We start from the raw sequence: 23753 nt of genomic DNA on the forward strand, positions 1-23753 counted from the left end.
ATTATAACTTCCTATACCGTATCTTTCACTGTCATGTTTTAGGTGGTTATCACCCTTTATGGATCAGAGGGGCAGAGCGAACCCCCATCATCTTTGTGATTCCCAGAAAGCAGTCTTTGATCGAGGGGGACTGGATGTCTTCCTCCTGGGCACTCCGTCTTCTCTGCGGGAATTACACAGCCTGCAGCTCTGGCATGACAGTTCTGACGTCAGCCCTTCTTGGTAAGTACCCGTATCAGGCTGGCATGTTGCTTCTTCTCTGTGGATCTTTAGCATTCTGGGGAAAGACCTGCGTGGCTTTACGATAAATAACTATAATGCTTTGGGCCAAATAGTAACAAATGACTGTTAGATTTTAGTTTCAGAGCTGTCTACACAGAAGAAACCCTGGAAGGACATATGGAAAATTAACAACACGATTTTTTACGGGTGGTAGAATGATAGATTTTTTTTTCCATTAAATGTTGTCATGATGGTGAACGGCAAATAATAACAATGAAATAGTGCCCGAAAGTACCATAAATTGAAAGTATCTTTAAATATGAAAACTATCTTCAAAGAGTAAATTTAGTAAATGACTATATACTGAATATACTTTGGGTTAAAATGAAGAGCTTCAGGAGAGGGGAAGGAACGGAATTACAATGTGGGATGTGCCTAGAGAGTTAGAGGGACAAGTGGTCAGTGATGAGTGTGCGCACCTGCCCTGTGCTAGATCCAGATGATTCTGCATCTTCCTTCGGCAACACTCTAAGAATTAGGAGAGGAGGGTGGAGAAATTATTGAATAGACGATGAAAATTAATTAAGGTTGAGGATTATTGGCTTGTTGGGATTAGGAAAAAAGAAGGGAATGAAGTCAAAGGTCACAAGTCAGTTGCTGAATACTGGCCACCTGAAAACAGTATGCTCCTTGCCTAAAATTGATAGCAAAAGAAGTCCTTCCCTGCTAGGCTAGATGCACCAACCACTAGGCCAGGATAGCCTGATAAGCTGCTTGCTGCTTGCATTCTGTTCAGGTATCTACAAAGCGGTTTGTTGCACCGTCATTCCACTTTCATTTATAAATAACGTATAATAAGCACTTGAAAGATCCTCAGCATCTGCAAATTAAAGCCACAGTGATGGCGCTAAGCACCCACCAGAATGACTGAGCCTGCGCGTCCGGAGCCTGTGCCCCGCAACGGGAGAGGCCACAGCAGTGAGAGGCCCGCGTACCGGGCTCATACAGTGCCAAAAGTATAGTAGGACTCAATAAATATTTGTTACAATTGGTAATTACAGTCAATATTGTAACAATAAATATTTGTTAAAATTAAATTCTCAGAGTTACCTGTTCACCTCTAGAGCTTCATATCAGCTTGTTATTAAGGCTCTTTTGAAGACTTTCTTTAGTCAACATTTGCTTTTCTTTCTTTAATTGCAAAAGTAATAGCTGTTTGAATGGAAAAAACTTGGAAAACACAGAAAAGCAAAAGAACTACCCACCCCCAATAAAAAACAGACGGCCAGCATTTTTTCTTAGGAAATGATAATGCTTTCTATATCTTTCTACTGGTCATACTGAATGCATTAACTAGATTTTTTCTAACACACATTAGAGTCTCTGTTTCTCTTCTGTATGAAAGAATAAGAGAATAAAAGCACAAAAAAACCCGTGACTAGTTTCTCACCAATCAGGAAATGAGTATTTTCTCCTTTTTTATACTTTGCTCTTAAATGAAAGCTTTAACAGTAGCTAAATTTATCTTTCTGCGAATGTGGTTTTCGTTCCACAGGCTGCAGGATTGTAGTTCTTCTTGCTTCTGCTGTCTGCTCTCTGGTGGATGAGGCTATCTAAGAGGCTTATGCAAGTTTCCTGGTGGGAGGGACTGGTGGTGGGTAGAGCTGGCTGTTGCTCAGGTGGGCAGAGCTCAGTAAAACTTTATCCGCTTGTCTGCTGATGGGCGGGGCTGAGTTCCCTCCCTGTTGGTTGTTTGGCCTTAGGCGACCCAACCCTGGAGCCTACCCGGGCTCTTTGGTGGGGCTAATGGCAGACTCTGGGAGGGCTCATGCCAAGGAGTACTTCCCAGAACTTCTGCTGCCAGTGTCCTTGTCCTCCCGGTGAGCCACAGCCACCCCCTGACTCTGCAGGAGACCCTCCAACACTAGCAGCTGGGTCTGGTTCAGTCTCCTCTGGGGTCACTTCTCCTTTCCCTTGGTCCTCACGCGCACACTACTTTGTGTGTGCCCTCCAAGAGTGGAGTCTGTTTCCCCCAGTCCTCTCAAAGTCCTGCAATCAAATCCCACTAGTTTTCAAAGTCTGATACTCTAGGAATTTCTCCTCCTGTTCTCGGACCCCCAGGTTGGGAAGCCTGACGTGAGGCTCAGAACCTTCACTCCAGCGGGTGGACTTCTGTGGTATAAGTGTTCTCCAGTCTGTGAGTCGCCCACCCAGCGGTTATGGGATTTGATTTTATTGTTATCGCGCCCCTCCTACCGTCTCACTGTGGCTTCTCCTTTGTCTTTGGATGTGGGGTATCATTTTTGGTGAGTTCCAGCGTCTTCCTGTCGATGATTCTCCAGCAGTTAGTTGTGATTCCTCGCAAGAGGGAGTGAGCACACATCCTCCGACTCCGCCATCTAGCAGTAGCTAAGTTTAAATCAAATGCAGCTTAGTCACCTGTGACTTTATAAACTGCCTCAGTAAGAGAGTCCCAGAAATATTTTAGCTTTAAAGCAATCTGTACTCCTTGCACAGAAAATAATTTCCAACTAAAATTAAGCAAGACTTTTGACCAGAGAGGTTTGAATGGTTTCACAGAGACTCTTGGGGAAGTAGCATCCTTACAGTAAAGGAGGGGATTAGCTGACTAGGTACAGATGAAGTCAAACAGGCCGAACGACTAGGGGTCCCCGAGGACAAGTTCATTGATGATTGAAATTAGGGGAGAAGGTAAACACATGGTAAAACACTGTGGTTGGAAAGAGGATGCAACTTCAGGGCCTGTGGCTCTGAAGCCAAGACGAAGCCACAGACCCAAATAGGACAAGTCATTAATATAAACATTAAAGACCACTCCCCACCTCACCCCCCAAAGACACCCCCTCAGACCCTGGTAATTAAAGATAGAGGCCGATAGGATGCTTACAGAGGTGGCAGGGCACTGTCACATGTGGAACAAGAAAACTTATAGAATACAAACACACACTGAACTATTCCTAGGTTATGGAAGTCTGCATTCTGGTGTTTCGTACATGAACACCCTTAGAGGTTGGGAAAGAAAAAACGGGATCAGCTCTGGTTTCTTTCTTTAATTCTTGCCTCATGATGAAACAGAATCCATTTACTTGGACACTCACTGTCAGTGAAAAATTACTTTTTTTAAATTAATTTTTATTGCAGTATAATTGACATACAACTTTATATTAGTTTCAGGTCTACAACATAATAATTCGACGTTTGTATATATTGTGAAATCACCACCACCATAAGTCTAGTTAACAACTGTCACCATACATAGTTAACAGAATTTTGTTTTTCTTGTGCTGAAAGCTCTTAAGATCTACTCTTGTAGCAATTTTCAAATATGCAACACAATATTATTAACTATAGTCACCATGCTGTACATTACATCCCCATGACTTGATAATTTTATAACTGGAAGTTTGTACCTTTTGACTCCCTTCCCCTGGTTCACCCAGCCCTCCACACCCCACCTCTGGCAACCACTAATCTGTTCTCTGTATCTATGAGCTCCGTTCTGGTTTTGTTTTTGTTTTTGTTTTTTTTTCTTTAAACCTATGTGATGAACTCTGGTGTGTTGTTTATTTATTTATTTTTGGCTGCACTGGTTCTTAGTTGCAGTATGCAGACTTCTTAGTTGCAGCACGTGGGATCTAGTTCCCCGACCAAGGATTGAACCTGGGCCCCCTGCATCTTACCCACTGGACCACCAGGGATATCCCTGGTTTTGGTTTTTCGTTGTGTTTTCCTTTGTTTTTACATTCTACATCTAAGTGAGATCATACAGTATTTATTTGTCTTTCTCTATCTGACTTATTTCACTTAGCATAATGCCCTCTATTCACGTTGTCACAAATGGCGAAATGTCATTCTTTTTTATGGCTGAATGATATTCCATTTGTACACATACCACATTTTCTTTATCCATTCAGCCATCAGTGGACATTTAGGTTGTTTCCTTAAGATTACTTGTTATTACAGCAACTGATTCATGCCCACCTCCCTAACATGATTGTCTTTATTTTACTGTAGGTATGTAAATTGTCACTGACATGGCAGGTAAAAGGAAATGGCATTTCCTGTGCAATTGTTGGCTGGCCATGGACCTTGGAGACTGAGCGTGACTGGATCTTCATACCGGTCTCAAAGAAGGAGCTCTTTTCCTTTAGGTACTCTTGAGAAATTATGGTGCGCTACATGTCTCTGAGGCTCTGTTCATTTTCTTCACTCCTTTTTCTTTCTGTTCCTCAGACAAGACAATTTCAATTGATCTCTCTTCAAGTCTGCTGATTCTTTCTCCTGCCTGCTCACATCTGCTGCTGAGCCTCTAGTGAACTTTTCATTTCACTTATTGTATTTTTCAGCTGCAGTCTTTTTATTTTTCCAGCTGCAGACTTTCTATTTGGTTCTTTTTAAAAATAATTTCTGTATCTTCATTGATAACTCTCTGTTTAGCAAGACAGCATTCTCATTTACTTTGCTTTAGTTCTTTGATATGGTTTCCTTTATAGTTCTTTGAAGATATTTAAAATAGCTGATTTGAAATCTTTAGTAAACTGAGTGTCTTGGCTTCCTCAACAATAATCTATTGACTTGTGTGGGGGGGCTGTGTGAGAGAGAGAGATACTTTCTTGTTTCTTTTCATGTCTTGTGATCTTCTGTTGAAAACTGGACATTTTAAATAATAGAATGTGGCAACTCTGAAGATCAGATTTCCTTCCTCTCCCCCAGTATTTGTTGTTCTTAGTGTTTGTTGTTGTCTAGTGTCTGTTTCTAACTAATTCTGTAACGTCTGTATTCTTTGTCATGTGTGAAAATTGAAGTTTCTGCTCAGCTTAGTGGTCAGCTAATAACTAGACAGAGACTTCTTCAAATGCCTGAAGCAGTAAGTCTCCCAGTCTTTGCTGAGGGGTTTTGCATGCATGTTGTGCTATGCCTTTAGCACTCAGCAAGGCAACTGACAGCTCTGCCTCAGCCTTCACTTCCTGCTTGCTGAGAGCTTCAGGGTCATCCAGGGGTGAAAGCGTAGGGCCTTCTCAGGTATTTCCCCAGCATGCATACAGCCCTGGGCATGCATGTGGCCTTCTAGATTCCCAGGACTGTGTCAGAGCTTTTCAAAACTCCTGTGGACTTCTCATTTTCCAGCTTTTCCATTTAAGCTTTTTGGTTAGCCTGTCGTTTGCCTACCATATCAGGCAGCTGTGAAGGTAAACAGTCGCCTCTGAATATTTTTGACAGTGCCCTCAGGGAAAAAGCCTTTTTCACTGGATGAGCCTCCAGTCACATCATATAAGGACAGCCTTGCAAGTGGAGTTTTCCAAGGAACTATCAGACAAATCAAACAATGACAGCTCTCTGGGGAAAGGAAGCTTTTAAGGAGCTCCAACCCCATTCTCCTCCTTCTAGTGACTGCCAGGCTGCTGGTTTCCACTGTGATCAAAGGCTGTTGGTTTTAAGGTTACCGTGGAGCTAGAGAAAGGGAGCTGGGAAAATAGGACAATTTAAAATGCCACAAAATTCACTGTTCTTACTAATATTCAGCCATTTTTCTTGAGTAAACACTCCCAGGTTAATACAAACCTTTGGTTATTTACCTGAGTTCTGAAAATTTTGATTCTGGCTTTTTTGTTTGTTTGTTTGCGGTACCCGGGTCTCTCACTGTTGTGGCCTCTCCCGTTGCGGAGCACAGCCTCCAGACGCGCAGGCTCAGCGGCCATGGCTCACGGGCCCAGCCGCTCTGCGGCATGTGGGATCTTCCCGGACCGGGGCACGAACCCGCGTCCCCTGCGTCGGCAGGCGGACTCTCAACCACTGCTCCACCAGGGAAGCCCTGATTCTGGCTTTTTAAGAGAAGTTTTATCATTGCTTTTATGGAGGAATTTTCAGAGGTCTTTACTCCACCGTTTCCACTGACCCAAGTGGATTTAGACAATTTACTACTTATAGCAGTAGTAGCAACCAGAGCAATATTTTATGTCAGTTCCCAGATTCGACAGGGTGATGTAATGAGAGCCAGGTGTTAGCTGCACATGCAATGGAGGTGCATCACAAAAGAGGAACCTCAAGGTTAGGAGACTCTGATCTGATATACCAGCTGCCAGAAAACCTGCCTGTCCTTCCCTGTAGAATGAGACATTATCTTCATTAGCCTGGAATGTAGGGAAATCTCTCAAGGGGTGAGAAGAGGGCATTTCTATCTTTATTACCCTAGAATGTCTCTGGGGAGTAGGATGTCTCTATCTTTACAATCTGGAAATGCAAATAAGTTGGCTCCAAAGAGAGTTCCTTACTGTCTGTTTTCAGGGCGGTCTGCTTATACAAAGATATTTGAAAAGACAGTCCAGGAGCAAAGTTTTTATTAATGCCTAAATGGGAAGCATTCGTGGAGAATTGCCTTCCAACACTGCCTATGTTATGTCAGTCTAGCTGTTATTCTTATAAAGTATGTTGTCTTTTCTCTTTTTAACATTTTCTCTTTATCCCTGATGTTCCAAATTTTACCATAATTCTTTTCACTGTAGATTCACTGTTTATACTGTATAGTACTCAGAATGTACTTAAAATTTTTTTTGTTGTGGTAAAATACACATAACATAAAATGTAGTTGTTGATATACAGAATCATGTCTTAAATTCGCAGAAATTCTCAGATGTCACTTCTGAAAATACTGCTCCTCTGACATTGCTTTACTCTATGCTGGAGCCTCTCAAACTGTCCTCCACGTTTTTAAGCCGCTCTTGCGTGCATATCTTTTCTGTCTCTCTGTGATGTGTTCTGGGTGAATTCTTTCATACTACCTTTTGGTTCACTAATTTTCTCTTTAACCAGGTCCCTTTCTCCCAATTTTTTTGTTTTGAGGACCATATTTTTCAGTTTCAAGAGTTCTAACTTATTCCTGTTTTTCATAATTTTTTATTATTTTAAAGTGAACATTATTCCTTGTATCTTTGAGCAACCTGAAATACTTAGTCTTTTTCAGACTGTCCCATGAAATTAATTTCTTCTGGACTGAATTACTGATTGTGTTGGCTGCCTTTCTTAGCATTAGATTTCTTCATGTGTTTAGGAATTTGGGGTTGTAGGTTGGTTTCATTTTTAAATCTCAACCTCTCTCTCTGTGTTTCTCCACACATCCCTGACTAGTACTTTTTTGATGTTTTCATCCAACCCTTCACATCGCTAATCTAGAACTAGGTCTTATTATACCATTTTGGAGCTCCTATTCCTCCGTGAAATTAAAGAAACCAGATCTGTTGCACGTCCTGTCATGAGCCAGTGGATCTCTTGGCTCAATTCCTGGTCCTGGGGCTGTCCACTCTCACCCACCTCCCTACTTATACATGTGTAGCCCTGTGGCAGTTTTTTGTTCTGCAGAATTCTTCCATGAGCTCCAGCCTCAACCCTGGCTTCAGGCAGTGAAGTTGGCTTTGCTCTCCCTTTCCCCACTCCATGAATCACTTTCAGTTCCAGTTACTCTGTGGGAATCCAACTTTGACCTGTGTATGCCTTCTTCCAGACCTGGAGCACAGAATCCTGTGGCTTCTTCCCCACCTACCATCTTGTTTCTCATTCCAGTCCTCTTTCTCAGAGACTTTTATTTTGTTTTTAAGCCCAGGCAATGTTTCGGGTTCTTTCTTTTTATATCATATTTATAGTTCCTTTTGGAGTAGAGAAGGGGCTCCAAGTATGAATTTACCAAACTGTCTTGAGTGGAAGCTTAATGCAAACTTTCTAAGAGTAAAAGATTTATCGAAACTCTGATAAAGCGAAAACAAGTTTTGGTTTTAAAATCTCATGCAATAAAATTACCCTTATCTTCAAAACCTTTTACCCCAAAATAACAAAAAAATCGTATCATCAAGTCGTCTGAAAGCTTCTTCACGGAGGTGCTGAACAGTGGCCAAGTTGTTGCTGTGCAGCTTGCTGCCAGGCAAACCACATTCTAGACTAGGGCACTTTCAGAATGAAATCTCCTGCCTTTCCTGTTCTAATTTATCTTGTTAGACACCTGTTCTCCTCCATGATTGCAGAAAATCTCACCCAGGATTGTCTGTGGCTCTCAGTCACAACTTGACATCCCTGGACCCAGTTTACAAGAGTCCAGCGGCTCACCTGCTGCATGACCCTCCTTCTCTGCAACACGGTCACCTATGTCACGTTCTAGAAGATGAACGGCACCACCACCAAGAGACATGAGCACGCTGTGGGTGAGCCCTGATGTGTGCTGTTTGTGGCACGTCATCCTTTGATTACTCCACTCTCCTTCCTTCCAAAGTTAGAAACAGAATGAGTATGTGCCTTCATTTTTCCTCTGCTGCCCTCACATTAGAGTACTCATTTAATTCTGCTCTTAAAGGAGAATAATCATTTATTCTAACATTACACATTTTCCCACAGATCTCTTTTATTAACACATGATCAGGATCTTTACTGCCACGATAACTTGTTATCCTTAGATAATCATAGTTAAATTGCTACATAAATACTTAAACCTGGGAGAGGAATGCCTTGGAGATGATTTTAATTTTTGAGAATGAGGGTTGTACGTCCTGCTTTTCTTTCAGTGGGCCCATTTGCTGTGACCTGGTCTGAACTGCTCGTCAGCATCCAAACTGCTGTCATCCTTTTCCCCATCAGTCTTGGGATTGGATGGCTTTTCCCGTTGATTCAACCACAGGAACCTCTACCTCTCTTTCCTCCCATCCAGGCCTCCTGCCTCTCAGATGCTTCTTTTGAGCCTCTGTCTCTCTCACAGAGATAGTTGAGGTAAGCTTGGTATCAAATTTTACAGGTAAACGTCATGCTCCCTCCCCCATGTAGTGGAAAAGGTCAGTAGAGAGGATCTCCTGCAAGGCTCCTGAGGTCCTGTTAAACTTAATAGTTTTTCTCTAATTCCTGTCCCCCGGGCCATCCCTGTGCCTCTGGTTTTTCCTCTTCATTATGGAGTGATGTGAGCGCCGATGTGAGTGCAGGATGTCCTACTCTGGAGGTGTTTTAGTTTTCTACGTTTGATCAAACGGTCTCTTCTTCTTTCATCCTAGATTCTCTCATAAAACTAGTTCTGAAGCTACTGTGAGGTGACTTCTTTCTGAAAAAGGAGAGAAAGTGAAAAACTGAGGTTCTTTACACTAAGCATATGCCCCTCCAAGTAGAGAAACAGCCTTCCTACCATCTGTAATTGCTACCGGTCCTGGGTTTAATGTAAAACTAACTTTTCTCATCTTGGTTCTACATTCAGGAATTAAAGGAGACTGGGGGAATTCCTGCTCAGAAGAAACAACGTACCTACTCTGAGTGTGAACAGTCTTCGTGGAGTTCTTTCTTCCAACGTTAACCTGCTGGTGAAGCTTTTATCCAGCCTCATCTGTTCTTACTTAGAGGGTCAAGGCCGTCACCAGCGGGCAGGACCCTACTGGGCAAATGGTAAAGTTCAGTAAGTTTCCATATCTAATCTTTTATCTGCCTCCCACTCTCTTACTTTCGTATTCATTCTTACCTCTCAGCGTAACCAACAGGCATGGTACGAACTTCTGCTTGTTTTAATTTCCTTAAACTTCTAGTATGGAGCTGATAGCTTAGATCCCTCTGAAGGCTTCTTAGACAATATATCTGGTCTTACAAAGTAAAGGATTAAGGAAAACCCACAAAAAATGTCCTGTCTCAGACCCCCATATTTCATCTACTTTGTCGGGGGCTATTGAAACTTGTCCTTCTTTTTCTTCTATGGAATGATGAGATTATGCGATTTATGGATTCATGAATATAGTTTGGGGCTTCTGAGCACTTAGAGTTTACATGTACTGCAGTTCTGATGAAAAAGTGCAATTAACTTTACAAGTTTTTCGATTCTGTATCAAAGTATAGAATTTTACAAGTTGCTGTGAATTCACCAGCGTGCTCAGAGAAGACGATAATTCTGCAGGTGTTGGGTCCAGTCTCCAGTGACTGGGAAAATTTAACCTCATCATCAGGTAATGAGTTGCTAATTTCTACCAGGAATTACTATTTATTGAAATCTTCCACTTGTCCAAGTGTCAACCTGGAATGTACTTTCAGTGGTTCCTGAAAACCACCATCATTTCCACAGTTACCTGCTCAGAGTTCTGCGGAGGCTTGCAGCCAACTGCAAGAACTCCAGGAACCGCTGGAAATGCGTATTCTTCCCACAGAGCAAGGGCCATCCAGGTAATGCATAGCACCAGGCTTTCTTTATCACCTGTAATCTTCCTAAACCTGTCTCTCAGCTGTTGGCTATGAGATTATTCCTTCAACTTCTGTTCCTAAGGGACGCAGCCAGAGCCCAGACGGGAAGCAGCCCATCTCTAATGGCCGGCTCAGATGGTTGACTTACTTCTGCTGGCTCCTTCTGGTGTCACTAGCCTGGCCTCAGCCTTTTTTGCAGCACTTTATAGCCTGGAACTGAACAAAGACCAAGCCACCAGCTGGGTTATTTCGATATTATCATTAATTCAGAACATCCTCATCACCAGTAAAGGTATTTGAGAAACAGTGACACCGGCATGGGAGGAAACATTGTAGTTGCAGGAAGCTTGGGAAACCGAGGTCTGTGGGTGTCAATCCAGGGTGTCTAATGATTCTTACAACTTGACAAAAACAAAACAGAAATTGGCAGAGTAAAATTTGTTAGGGGTATGTGTGCAGTAGTCACAGAAAAAACTAAGTAGAACTGATGGACTAGTAGAAGTTTAGCAAAAAGGGATTGGGAAGTTAAGAGGGACAAGTAAAAAACTAAACTACCTTAAAAAAAAAAAACCAGAAAACTTACCTTTTAAAAATCTTCCCTTTCCTGGGCTTCCCTGGTGGCACAGTGGTTAAGAATCCGCCTGCCAATGCAGGGGACACGAGTTCGAGCCCTGGTCCGGGAAGATCCTACATGTCGCGGAGCAACTAAGCTCTCGTGCCACAACTACTGAGCCTGCACTCTAGGGCCAACAAGCCACAACTACTGAGCCCGCGCCCTAGAGCCCGAGCTCTGCAACAAGAGAAGCCACTGCAATGAGAAGACCGCACACCGCAACGAAGAGCAGCCCCTGCTCGTGACAACTAGAGAAACCCGCATGCAGCGATGAAGACCCAATGCGGCCAAAAATAAAAATAAAATTAATTAATTAATTAAATGGATAACCAACAAGAACCTACTGTATAGCAAAAAAAAAAAAATCTCAGTTATCATGGTATATCAACTGTGAGTGATTGCATAAAGTACCAACTGCTTCTAGCCCTTCAGCCCATAATTCACTACATAAATTAACAGGTGCACATCATGATCAGTGATCAATCATGTCAGTTCTCAAAGTCCGGGTGATTGGTCACCTGTTACCCTGTTTATGTACAGACAGCAAATTGTGTAGTTGTGTTATTTCTTTGTCTCCCAGTCATAAACTCTGTGACCTTTACCATGAAATGGATAATTGAAAGAGGACCTTGGCCAACAGAGATGAAAATGCAGCAAATTAACAAAATAACACTGAAAGTGAAATTTGAATAGAATGTAAATGGAGTTATACAAGAAGCCGCTGACCATGGGAAGATGGCCTGTGTTCAAGAAACTGTAGATACGCAGCCAGGTGAACTTAGTAAAGTCAAACTTACCAACATAAATGTAGAAATTGGTTATGAAGAAAAGGATGATGGTGTCCCAAAGGAAGTAACACTGGCAAAAAACTAACATTAAAGTGACTCTCGGAGATATTTCACAGCATTGAAAGCATAAAGGATAAGATGCTGGAAGCCAATGCAAAGTTAGAACAGTATGACAATTCACCAAAGGCACAGACAAAATGCTCTCCCCGTATCCTAAGTTATACAAGAGGAAGGCCAGCACTGTTCAAATTATTCTTGATAAATTTTCTACAAAGAAGTAACTTTAATTCTCAACATTTCTAATGTTTTAAATTACATATTAGTTTTACTACTTCTAAATTTTTCCTTGTCCCTTTATAACGGACAATAAGAGATTTTAATATTTTGACACAAATCTTTAAATGTCACAGAATGATCATAATTTTTCCCCACTGATGATTAAGATCACTTTGCACAGTTTCAGCTTGCTAGGTCATTTGTATGATCCCACACTACCATGTAAAGTGAGAATTACCTTTAATTAGGTGTGAAATGTCATGTCTGTTATTTTCAAGTGCTTCAGCAAAAGAAGCAAAACAAATACGGTGAAAAGTTAACTTTTGTATCTTCCAATTTTTATGTATGTTTTTAAAATTTAATAATAAAATGTCAGATAAAAATAACTCAATGGGGACTTCCCTGGTGGTCCAGTGGTTAAGATTCCACACTCCCAATGCAGGGGGCCTGGGTTCGATCCCTGGTCGGGGAACTAGATCCCACATGCTGCAACTAAGAGTTCACATGCCGCAGCTACGAAGCCCACGTGCTGCAATTAAATATCCCGTGTGCCACAACTAAGACCCGGTGCAGCCAAACAAATGAATAAACAAAATAAATATTTAAAAAAATAGTAACTCAGTGGATCATATACTCAAAGGTAAAATTACAAATCTTTTAGAAGGAAACATAGGTGAAAATCTTCGAAACCTTAGGCTAGGCAAAGAGTTCTTATATACATACATTACCAAAAGCACAATCCAGGGAAGAAAAAATAGGTAAATTGGACTTCATCAAAATTAAACATTTTGCTCTATGAAAGACACCTTTTTTATTGAAATGTAGTTGATTTACAATGTTGTGTTAGTTTCTGGTGTACAGCAAATGATTGAGTTATAAGTATTCGTATTCTTTTTCGTATTCTTTTCCATTGTGGTTTATTAGGGAATACTGAATAGCCCTGTGCTATACAGTAGGACCTTATTGTTTATTTTTTATATAGTAGTTTGTATGTACTAATCCCAAAGTCCTAATTTATCCCTTCCCCACCTCCTTTCCTGTTTGGTAACCATAAATTTGTTTTCTCTCTATGAGTCTGTTTACATGTTGCAGATAAGTTCATTTGTATTATTTTTTAGTTTCCACATATAAGTGATATAATGGTATTTGTCTTTCTCTTTCTTATTTACTTCACTTAGTATCATAATCTCTAGGTCCTTCCATGTTGCTGCAAATGGCATTATTTCATTCTTTTTTATGGCTAAGTAGCATTCCATGATATATATGTACCACATCTTCTTTATCCATTCATCTGTTGATGGACATTTAGGTTGTTTCCATGTCTTGGCTGTTGTAAATAGTGACACCCCTATGACATAGGGGTGCATGTATCTTTTCAAATTACAGTTTTGTCCGGATATATGCTTGCGAGTGGGATTGCTGGATCATATGGCAACTCTATTTTTAGTTTTTTGAGGAACCTCCATACTGTTTTCCATAGTGGCTGCACCAATTTACATTCCCACCAACACTGTAGGCGGGTTGCCTTTTCTCCACACCCTCTAGAGCATTTGTTATTTGTAGACTTTTTAATGATGGCCATTCTGAGCGGTGTGAGGTGATACCTCATTGTAGTTTTGATTTGCATTTCTCTAATAATTAACAGTGATGAGCATTTTTTCATGTGCCTGTTGGCCATCTGTATGTCTTTTTGGAGACATGTCTGTTAAGGTCTTCTGCCCAGTTTTTGATTGCGTTGTTTGTTTTTTTGTTATTGAGTTGTATGAGCTGCTTGTGTATTTTGGAAATTAAGCCCTTGTCAGTTGTATCATTTGCAAATATTTTCTCCCAGTCCGTAGATTGTCTTTTCATTTGATTTATGGTTTCCTTTGCTGTGCAAAAGCATATAAGTTTGATTAAGTCCCATTTGTTTTTTGGGTTTTTTTGCTTTTATTTCTGTTTCCTTGGGAGAGTGACCTAAGAAAACATTGGTATGATTGATGTCAGAGAATGTTTTGTCTATGTTCTCTTCTAGGAGTTTTATGGTGTCATGTTTTATTTTTAAGTCTTTAAGCCATTTTGAGCTGATTTTTGTGTGAGGGTGTGTTCTAACTCACTGATTTACATGCTACAGTCCAACTTTCCCAGCACCACTTGCTGAAGAGACTGTCTTTTCTCCATTGGATATTCTTGCCAGCTTTGTGAGAGACTAATCGACCATAGGTGTGTGGGTTTATTTCTGGGCTCTCTATTCTGTTCTATTAAGCCATATGTCTGTTTTTGTGCCAATACCATGCTGTTTTGATTACTGTAGCTTTGCAGTATTGCCTGAAGTAGAATGACTAAAATATCGATAATACTAAATGCTGGTGAGGACGCAGAGTAACTGGGAACTCTCATTCATTGGTGGTAGAAATGAAAAAATGGCATAGCCACTTTGGAAAGCAGTTTACCAGTTTCATACAGAGTTATACAGTTACCATATAACTTAGTAATTGCACTCCCAGGTGTTTACCCAAAAGAAATAAAAACCGGGACTTCCCTGGTGGTCCAGTGGTAAAGAATCTGCCTTCTAATGCAGGGGACGTGGGTTCAGTCCTTGGTCAGGGAACTAAGATTCCCACGTGCCGCAGGGCAGCTAAGCCCATGTGCCACAACTACTGAGCTTGTGCGCCTCAATGAGAGAGCCTGCGTGCTGCAAATTACAGAGTTCATGCGCCCTGTAGCCTGCGCGCCACAACTAGAGAAGAGAAAACCCTCACGCCACAACTAGAGAGAAGCCCACATGCCTCAGCAAAGACCCGACACAGCCAAAAATAAATAAGTAAATAAATAAGTAGAAATAAAAACTTATGTTCACACAGAATTGTGTGAATATTTGTAGCAGCTTTATTCATAATTGCCAAGGATGGGACCTCCCTGGCAGTCGAGTGGTTAAGACTCTGCGCTTCCACTGCAGCGGGCACGGGTTTGATCCCTGGTCAGGGAACTAAGATCCCACATGCCACATGGTGTGGCCAATAATAATAATTATAATAATTGCCAAGGATGGAACCAACCCAAATGCCCATCAGCTGGTGAATGGATAAGCTGTGGTACATCCATACAGTAGACTACTCAGCAATGAAAAAGAACAAACTACAGGTACATGTAGTGACATGGAAGAATCTCAGATGTATTATTGTAAGTGAAAGAAGCCAGTTCCAAAAGCATACTTTATGATTCCATTTATATGACATTCTGCAAAAAGCAAAAACTACGTGGATGAAGAATCTATCAGTGGTTCCCAGAGATGGAGGTAGTAAAAAGGGCTGATCACAAAGGGGCAGCATCAGGGAATTTTGGGGGGTGATGAAACTGTAAGGTATCTTGATTATAGTGGTGGATACTCTATGTATTTGTCAACACATAGAATTATACACCAAAAAGAGTGTGTTTTTTTAATGTGTGTAAATACATTTTTTAAAGCTAAAAAACCTTTGTTATTACAATGGCTAAAAACTGTAAAAAGTTCCTCTTCTCTGGTCAAATAACTTAGAACAGTAAGATTCAATTTTGCTTTTAAAAATGGCAAAGGAAAACAAATGATAATACACAGTGATACCAGGGAAAATGGGCACTTAATGCTGGTTGAGGAAAATCTGGCAGTAAAAATCTGGCAGTAAAAATCTGGCAGTAAAAGCCTTCAAATTCTGCATCCCTTTGATGAGTAAGTTTCATTTCTAAGGATCTATTCTGAGAAAATTCAGAGTGGTTTATAATAATAAAATGGCAACAATTTAAATGTTCAAAAATAGGATATTGCTTAATATAAGACAGCCATATCTGTGTAATGGGATACCGAGCAGCCATTTAAAATGTTATAGAAAATGTAAGGATGTGGAAAACTGGTCCAGATATATTAAGACAAAAATGATTAATGGATGTATTCCAAATTTTTTAAGTTTCTTAAAAATCTCTATTTTTGAAAATTTTTATAATAAATGTATATACGTTTTTAAAAGTTGGAAAGTATAAAAAGAGGAACAGGAGATGGAAACCAATGTGTTAGCTTAGCTATCTGTATTGCTAAAGTGCAGTTTGGTTGAACTCATGGCCAAGTGTACTTTTTGGTAATTTCCCCTCAAGTGTAATGCTTGGGACAATCCACTAGAGGGCGACTTTAGGTCTGCAGAGCAGACACACCTGGAATTGCCACATCACAATAGGGGTGTGTGGCAACGGGCCGGAAATACTACTCTTGTCCTTTGTTCTCTGAGGACTGGAGCACTTTCCTCCCCTCCAAGGAAATTTAAGGAGCGGGGGATACTTGTTTCCCCTAACAGAGGCTTAAGGTCTTACTCAATTCTAAGATTCCATGCCTGCTTCGGCAAAACTGGCACTTTCAAAAATGTAGCTGCTTCAGTCTAGCACATCAAAGTTGTTCCAAAAACAGGTGTCAGTGAACACCTTATACAGATCATCACAAATCATTTAATAGTTTAAACTTTCCTAGCCAAGCAGATTAAGGACTACAAGCAAAAATACAAAGATTAACATGATATCAACCACATCCTCATGGTTATGCAAAAATAATTATGAATTTACTTAATTCTCAGTTTTCCATCAAAATAAAGGGCCAAGTCACTGAAATGTATTAATCATACCCACCTTCACCTTTACCTAATGGCGCCACCTTCCTGGTTCCTGTAATATCTGCTCGTTAAGTTTCTCCTCTGACTTTCCTGTCCAGGTGATCTTCCTCACATTGTTTCCCTCACTGCTGCTGAACAGGGTGCTGTGCTTCACGAGGAGAAGGAACATCAGACCAAGAGGATCTTGGCAGTCTTGGGTAATTCAAGTAGTTCTAACTAATATCTAATTTTGCAAATAGCAAATTGTATCAGAACAGTGGGCTCCTAGCCACCTCACTGGCTCAGAGGAATCTATCCATTCAGGATCTTGTCTCTGACCAGCTGTTGCACCTTCTTCCCAGCCCAAGACTAACCAGTGCGTCACCAACACTCTTTGTGATCCATCCCTCCCTAGATCTCTCAATGCTTCTACTCTTCCCTGTATTCTAGATTCCTTCCTAGTGTTTCTAGCTTTGAGCCCCAAGTGCTGTTTCTAACTGCTCACCCTCTGTATCTGAATGCCTGCAGGTATCTCAAATTAAACATGCCCCAAGCAGAATTATTTGCCTGCTCCGCAAATTCACTTCTTTACTGTTTTCTCATTTCAGTTAATAGCATCACCATTCTCTAAAAACATAAGAATAATCCTAAATCCCACCCACCATTCAGTCACCAAACCTGAGGGAGTCTACCCTCTAAATAACTGACTAGAGCCACTCATATTACATGGATGAAACTCACAAACACAAAGATGGCTGAAAAGCAAACTGCAGAAAAATTAACACATTTTTTAAACATCTTTATTGGAGTATAATTGCTTTACAATGGTGTGTTGGTTTCTGCTTTATAACAAAGTGAATCAGTTACACATATATCCCCATATCTCATCCCTCTTGCATCTCCCTCCCTCCCACCCTCCCTATCCCACCCCTCTAGGTGGTCACAAAGCACCGAGCTGATCTCCCTGTGCTATGCGGCTGCTTCCCACTAGCTATTTTACATTTGGTAGTGTATATATGTCCATGCTACTCTCTCACTTCGTCTCAGCTTACCCTTCCCCCTCCCCGTGTCCTCAAGTCCATTCTCTACATCTGCGTCATTTCCATCCTGCCCCTAGGTTCTTCATGACCATTTGTGTTTTGTTGTTGTTGTTGTTGTTGTTTCTTTTTGTGGTATGCGGGCTTCCCACTGCTGTGGCCTCTCCTGTTGCGGAGCACAGGCTCCGGACGCGCAGGCTCAGCGGCCATGGCTCACGGGCCCAGCCGCTCCGCGGCACGTGGGATCTTCCCGGACAGGGGCACGAACCCGTGTTCCCTGCATCGGCAGGCGGACTGTCAACCACTGCACCACCAGGGAAGCCCGACCATTTGTTTTTTTTAACACACCATTTTAATCATGCAAAACAATGCATGTCTTGCTTGGAGACATATATTTTAATGAAGAAATGCATAGGATGATACACTCCAAAATTTAGGAGAGGATTCGCTCTCTGAAGGAAAGAAGGGATACCATCACAGAGGCACACAGCGGATTTTATCTTGGCAATCACTTATTTCTTAAACTGAGTGGTGGGCACGCTGCTAAGGGGTTGGTATCTTATTCCTTATGAGATTAAAAAGTTAGTAATCTGACTTCAAACTGCCTTCCTAGCCCTCATTTCATAGGTCTCTTGAATTGCTGTTCCCTCTACTAAAATGACTTTTTTCTTGTCCTTATCCTTGTCCATCTAGAGAATTCTTTCTGACTCAACATTCAAAACAGATGTCATATGTCACTGCCTCTGGGCCACCTTCTCTGAATTCCTCAGGGAGGTTTTTCTTTTCAGTGATCCCTCAGCATTTGGTTCTTACAGGCTGACAAGTTTTAGGTCATATTCGAACTCCATTTCTCTCTCCGTCTTGATTTACGTGTCTCTATATTCTTCTGCTTACAGTGTGGTCTGGAGACCAGCAGCGCTGGCATCTCCTGGAACTGTCAGATATGCAGAATCTTAGGCCTCACCCCAGAAACTGCATTTTAACAAAATTCCAGGTGATCCCCTGGCACATTAAACTTTGAGAACCACCACTCTGGAACAGTGCTCCCATCGGGTGGTCCACTGACTAAAACTGTGTTTCTAGTCCAAGATAAGTACAGAAATTGAGAATAAGCATTTAGAAACTTTTAGAGCAGTTGGGCAGACTAATTTTAGGCCTATTGAATCTAATTTTCAAAATGGTGCTTGTATTTTGTAGGCCTCTGTTATATGTCATTTTCCTAGTAATTCGTTTTTACTGTATTTTTACAACAGTATAAGTCCCTGATGGATTGGAAATTTTTTTTTAAGTCTTTCATGATAGTTTGGGAAGGGCTGCTTAGATAGCTTTATTCTCTATTTCAACATTTAACAGGAGATACTCATAGAAGATGCTCAACAAATGTTGATGAATAACTACTTAATGAAATATACCCTTTTTTGGCCTATATTTGAATTTTTGACAGCAAGATGTCCTTCATCATTACCCGGTTCAAGAGATGAGAACAACCCCATCTACATAGCCCCAGCTATGAATGGTCCAGTTAAGTGCCCAGAAAGAACCTTGAAAGAGAAGAAATTCTTCAAGTTGACAGGAGATATTTTGGGTACGGAGAAAAAATGGTAACCTGTTGATACAGCAGCACATTTCCCAGCAAGGGAAGGGGGAATGAGAATTAAATGGAAAATATAGAAGAAGGGTGGAAAACTATTTTAAAATATTCACCTCGAAAAATTCTGGATTCCCTTAAGCAAGGCTGTAAGGTGAATGGAAGGACTCCTGAACTTGGAATCTTGAGATCTAATTGTGTGTTTCAGTAAGTCACTTTCTCTACCTGCAGAATGTAATAATGAAACGATCTACATCGCATGGTGGAGGGAAAATGAATATGCTTTGAAAAATAGATGTCCTGGGATTCCCTGGTGGTCCAGTGGTTAGGCAGGGGGCACGGGTTCGATCCCTGATGGGGGAACTAAGATCCCACATGTCACGCAGCATGGTCAAAAAAACAAACAAAAAAAAAACTGCTGTCCTGTAAGTGCAAGGTAACTGGTTCAACACGTCTAGTGTTTGGGTTATTGGATTCTCTGGACCAAAGAAGAGAAATTCTGTTTTTATCATGCCTTCCCTTCTTGTGAACACAGACAATCTATAGATAACTGGGGAGGGGAAGGGGAGGAGATGAAAGGAGTGGTCTGGGAGGACATTTAGACCTAAGAAATAAAATACAACACTTGTGTGAGATTTTATGTATCTTATTTTTAAGTAAAATTTCTGATCAGTGGCAGAATAATTCTGGGAAGGATATATGTAGATATCTATAGATATCTATATAGATATTGCTAAGAGCCAAATGCTTTTGCTTACCTGTTTACAATTATTAGGTTGAACCATATCAAATTGCCAACTTTTGACTGTTTTTGACCTGTAAAAGTCGGTCAGCTTAGAAAAAAAATGAAAAACATAGAGGATTTCTAAGCTAACTACTCACCTGTGATTTTCTCTTCTAAAACTAGTACAAATACTCTTCCTTATCCTGTTGATGACTGCAGTCTACTCAGCACACAACTCCAACAGATTTTACCTCCGTCAAGCTATCCACAAGAGCTTTCCTTACCGCTTCTCAGAGATCAAACTTCTTAAGCATTCCTACCCCTGGGCCAGTAGCACCGTCCTTCCTAACCTGTACAGGGATTACAGAGGTAAGAACACAGTCCTGGGGCCCAGCCCTGCAAATGTGGGGTGCAGTTGGTTTTCCAAACACCCCTGCAGTAACCCACTAGAACACTGGAGAAAGGTCTGCTGGCTTTTTCAAAATGACTGCACCTCTGTGGGCACCCAAAGGTCCACTCCCAGGGCCCCATCTAAGCAGGTTCAGGTTTATGTCTGTTCACCCAAGGGTGATCAGGCCCATGAAGGCTGATTGCCACTGATGAGTTTCACAAGAGGCTGATAAACAAAATTGAGACTTTATTCACTAACAACATGAAAAGTAACTGGAGTGATCCCTGGGACTGGTTGCCTCCTTGTGAAGGGGGGAACCACATGTAGCTGAGAAATTCTATAAGCACAGAACCACGAAAACAGTGTAACCAGAAAGATCTCCACACCAGATGATATTTTGATATATTGCCTGATGTGCAGTCATTCCCAAGTCTGTGATGTGTCTGTGTAACTTTTCTTGGTTATCCACTTCAGTTCCACGAATATGTAGTGAACACCTAGTATGCTGGGAACTGTCCTAGGAGCTAATAAAATGATGGACATTATATGGTTTGTACCCTCAAAGAACCTCACCATCAAGAGGAGTTAGTATGGGGACTTCCCTGGTGGCACAGTTGTTGAGAATCCGCCTGCCAATGCAGGGGACACAGGTTCAAGCCCTGGTCCGGGAAGATCCCACATGCCGCGGAGCAACTAAGCCCATGCGCCACAACTACTGAGCCTGTGCTCTGGAGCCTGCAAGCCACAACTACTGAGCCCACGTGCCACAACTACTGAAGCCTGTGCGCCTAGAGCCTGTGCTTCACAACAAGGGAAGCCACTGCAATGAGAAGCCCGTGCACCGCTATGAAGAGTAGCCTCCGCTCACCACAGCTAAAGAAAGCCCACGCGCAGCAACGAAGACCCAAACACAGTCAAAAAAAAAGAAAAAAAGAGGAGTTAGTATGAATGCTTGTTTTTTTTTAGATAATTTTTTATTTTTATTTTTTTCATTTAGCTGCATCGGGTCTTAGTTGCAGCACGCAGAATCTTTTCATTGCAGTGCACGGGCTCTTCATTGTGAAGCGCAGGCTTCTCTCTAGGTGTGGCGCATGGGCTCCAGAGCACGTGGGCTCAGTAGTTGCGTCCACAGGCTCTCTAGTTGTGGCGTGCAGGCTCAGTAGTTGCCACGCTCGGGCTTAGTTGCCCCACGGCATGTGGGATCTTTGTTCCCTGACCAGGGATTGAACCCACATCCCTTGCATTGGAAGGTGGATTCTTAACCACTCACCCACCAGGGAAGTCCCAGTATGAATGCTTCTTGTTCAGTATCTTTCACCAGTTACCAACACCTTGCCATATTATAACTTTATATCTTATTAAGCTGTATTCTGGAAATTGTTACATTCATTAATCTCAGGATTGGTGGCTTTCTGTTGGGATTTGGAACATCTCCTAGGTTCCTGAAAAAAATCGGAATGATATGTTCATCTCAGCAAACATGTATAGTCCTTTTTTTAAAATTAATTTTTATTGGAGTATAGTTGATTTACAATGTTGTGTTTCTGCTGTACAGCAAAGTGAATCAGTTATACATATATCCACTCTTTTAGAATCTATTCCCATATAGGTCATTACAGAGTATTGAGTTCCCCGTGCTATATAGCAGGTTCTTATTAGTTATCTATTTTATATATAATAGTGTGTATATACAATCCCAATCTTCCAATTTATCCTTCCCCCACTTTCCCCCTTGGTAAGCATAAGTTTGTTTTCTACATCTGTATAATCTTTTCTTAAACATGTACTTGTTGCATTTAAGAGTTTTAACAGATGGCAACTTCTGTACATTGCGTGTTGATTCTTTCTAGTTGAGTTTTAAACGGTGACAGTTCTAGGTTGAGGGCATATTCTGTTTGCAGTCAGTAACTGTCTATACTGACTTAAATAAAAAGTGAATCAGACCCTGGGTGGCTAAGGCTAGTGCCATCACAATAGGCATGTTCTCCTCTTAGACTCCTTTGCTTTACAGTATACTGTTGTGGTCCAAAGGCGCAGACTCAGAAGGCTGCCCAGACTGCCCAGGTTCACATCCTTGCTCTCCACTTACCAGCAGTGTGTTCTTGGGTAAATTACTCAACCTCCTGTGCCTCAGTTTCCCCATCTGTACAATGGGGATAATCTTAGGACCTACCCTGTAAGACAGATGTGAAGATTAAAACCTTAGTAGATCTAAGTGCTTAGAACAGTGTCGGGCACATACTGTTCAGTCGATGGGTGTTAGCTATTGTTATTAACTGGGGCAGTTGGAGCTCTGGTTGTACTAGAACCACAGAGTTTACATGAGTTACCTGGACATACTAAGGAAGAGCAACAGCAATCTGTAGATGTAGATAATGAAACAGAATTAAGTAGATATGGGGTAAACAGCAGTAAAAATTGTAACTAACATTTTTTAACTCTTCAACTGCTAAAAAATTTTCGCTTTCAGAATTGATGTAGCCCAGTCCCATTAGTCCACTTGTTTTCAGGAATATTGAAGCCCAAGCCATTCATGGCAGATAATCTGTATCCTGTAAATAAATCTGTATCCTATAAAAACAGAACTTTCCTAAATAGCCTAGTCCAATGTTGAAACACATTTAGGGAAGAATTTTTTTTGTAGGATTTAATTAAAATTCCTCTTGCCGCAATTTACAGTTTATCTCTTTTGACTTTCTTCTGAGGTGAAAAAACACTAATCACAATTCTACAATTGCACAGTTTTTAAGAAATATAAAGTAAGGCCATCTTTGAAGTTTTAAGAAATATAAAGTAAGGCCATCTTTGAAGGTTAAGTCACCCTTTACCTTTCTCTTTTATCTTCTGCAGGACCCTAGGTCCTTTAATAACCTACTGCAAACCTCTCCCTGCCAAATTTTGTAACATAATCTTTTTCTTTCATGTTAAAACATTTTTCATAATTAAAACATAAATATGTAGAAAATCCATATGTACCATGATGTATATTGTGCAACTCTCCTTTATCCCCTGATCCCCCTCCTCTCTTTCCCAGAGACAACTACATTCCCAATTGATTATACAGACATACCTCACTTTACTGCATTTCACTTTACTGCACTTCGCAGATACTGCATGTTTTCTTTAACAAATTGAAGATGTGGCAGCCCTGTGTCAAGCAAATTCATTGGCGCCACTTCTCCAACAGCATTTGCTCACTTCGTGTCTCTGTGTCACATTTTGGTAACTCTCGAAATATTTCAAACTTTTTCATTATATTTGTTAGGGTGACTTGTGATCAGTGATCTTGGATGTTACTATTGCTAAAAGAAGGCTC

The 23753-nt window shown here is 41.1% G+C and overlaps 1 protein-coding gene across 1 annotated transcript in view; it reads left to right on the forward strand.

Moving 5' to 3' along the window:
- Window positions 1-23753, forward strand: part of PKD1L3 (polycystin 1 like 3, transient receptor potential channel interacting) — a 54776-nt gene that overhangs the window by 22566 nt on the left and 8457 nt on the right. The window contains 16 exon segments of the mRNA XM_089902482.1: window positions 43-81; window positions 83-225; window positions 4253-4339; window positions 4341-4394; window positions 8230-8432; window positions 8790-9016; window positions 9464-9547; window positions 9549-9648; window positions 10282-10338; window positions 10341-10443; window positions 10519-10589; window positions 10592-10715; window positions 16807-16859; window positions 16862-16915; window positions 19179-19319; window positions 20230-20415. Coding sequence (XP_089758608.1) covers window positions 43-81; window positions 83-225; window positions 4253-4339; window positions 4341-4394; window positions 8230-8432; window positions 8790-9016; window positions 9464-9547; window positions 9549-9648; window positions 10282-10338; window positions 10341-10443; window positions 10519-10589; window positions 10592-10715; window positions 16807-16859; window positions 16862-16915; window positions 19179-19319; window positions 20230-20415 — 1726 coding nt within the window.

Source organism: Delphinapterus leucas, chromosome 20, assembly GCF_059928025.1.
Source record: "Delphinapterus leucas isolate spDelLeu-1000000601 "Yukka" chromosome 20, BTC_Dleu_Yukka2, whole genome shotgun sequence".
Taxonomy (NCBI): domain Eukaryota; kingdom Metazoa; phylum Chordata; class Mammalia; order Artiodactyla; family Monodontidae; genus Delphinapterus; species Delphinapterus leucas.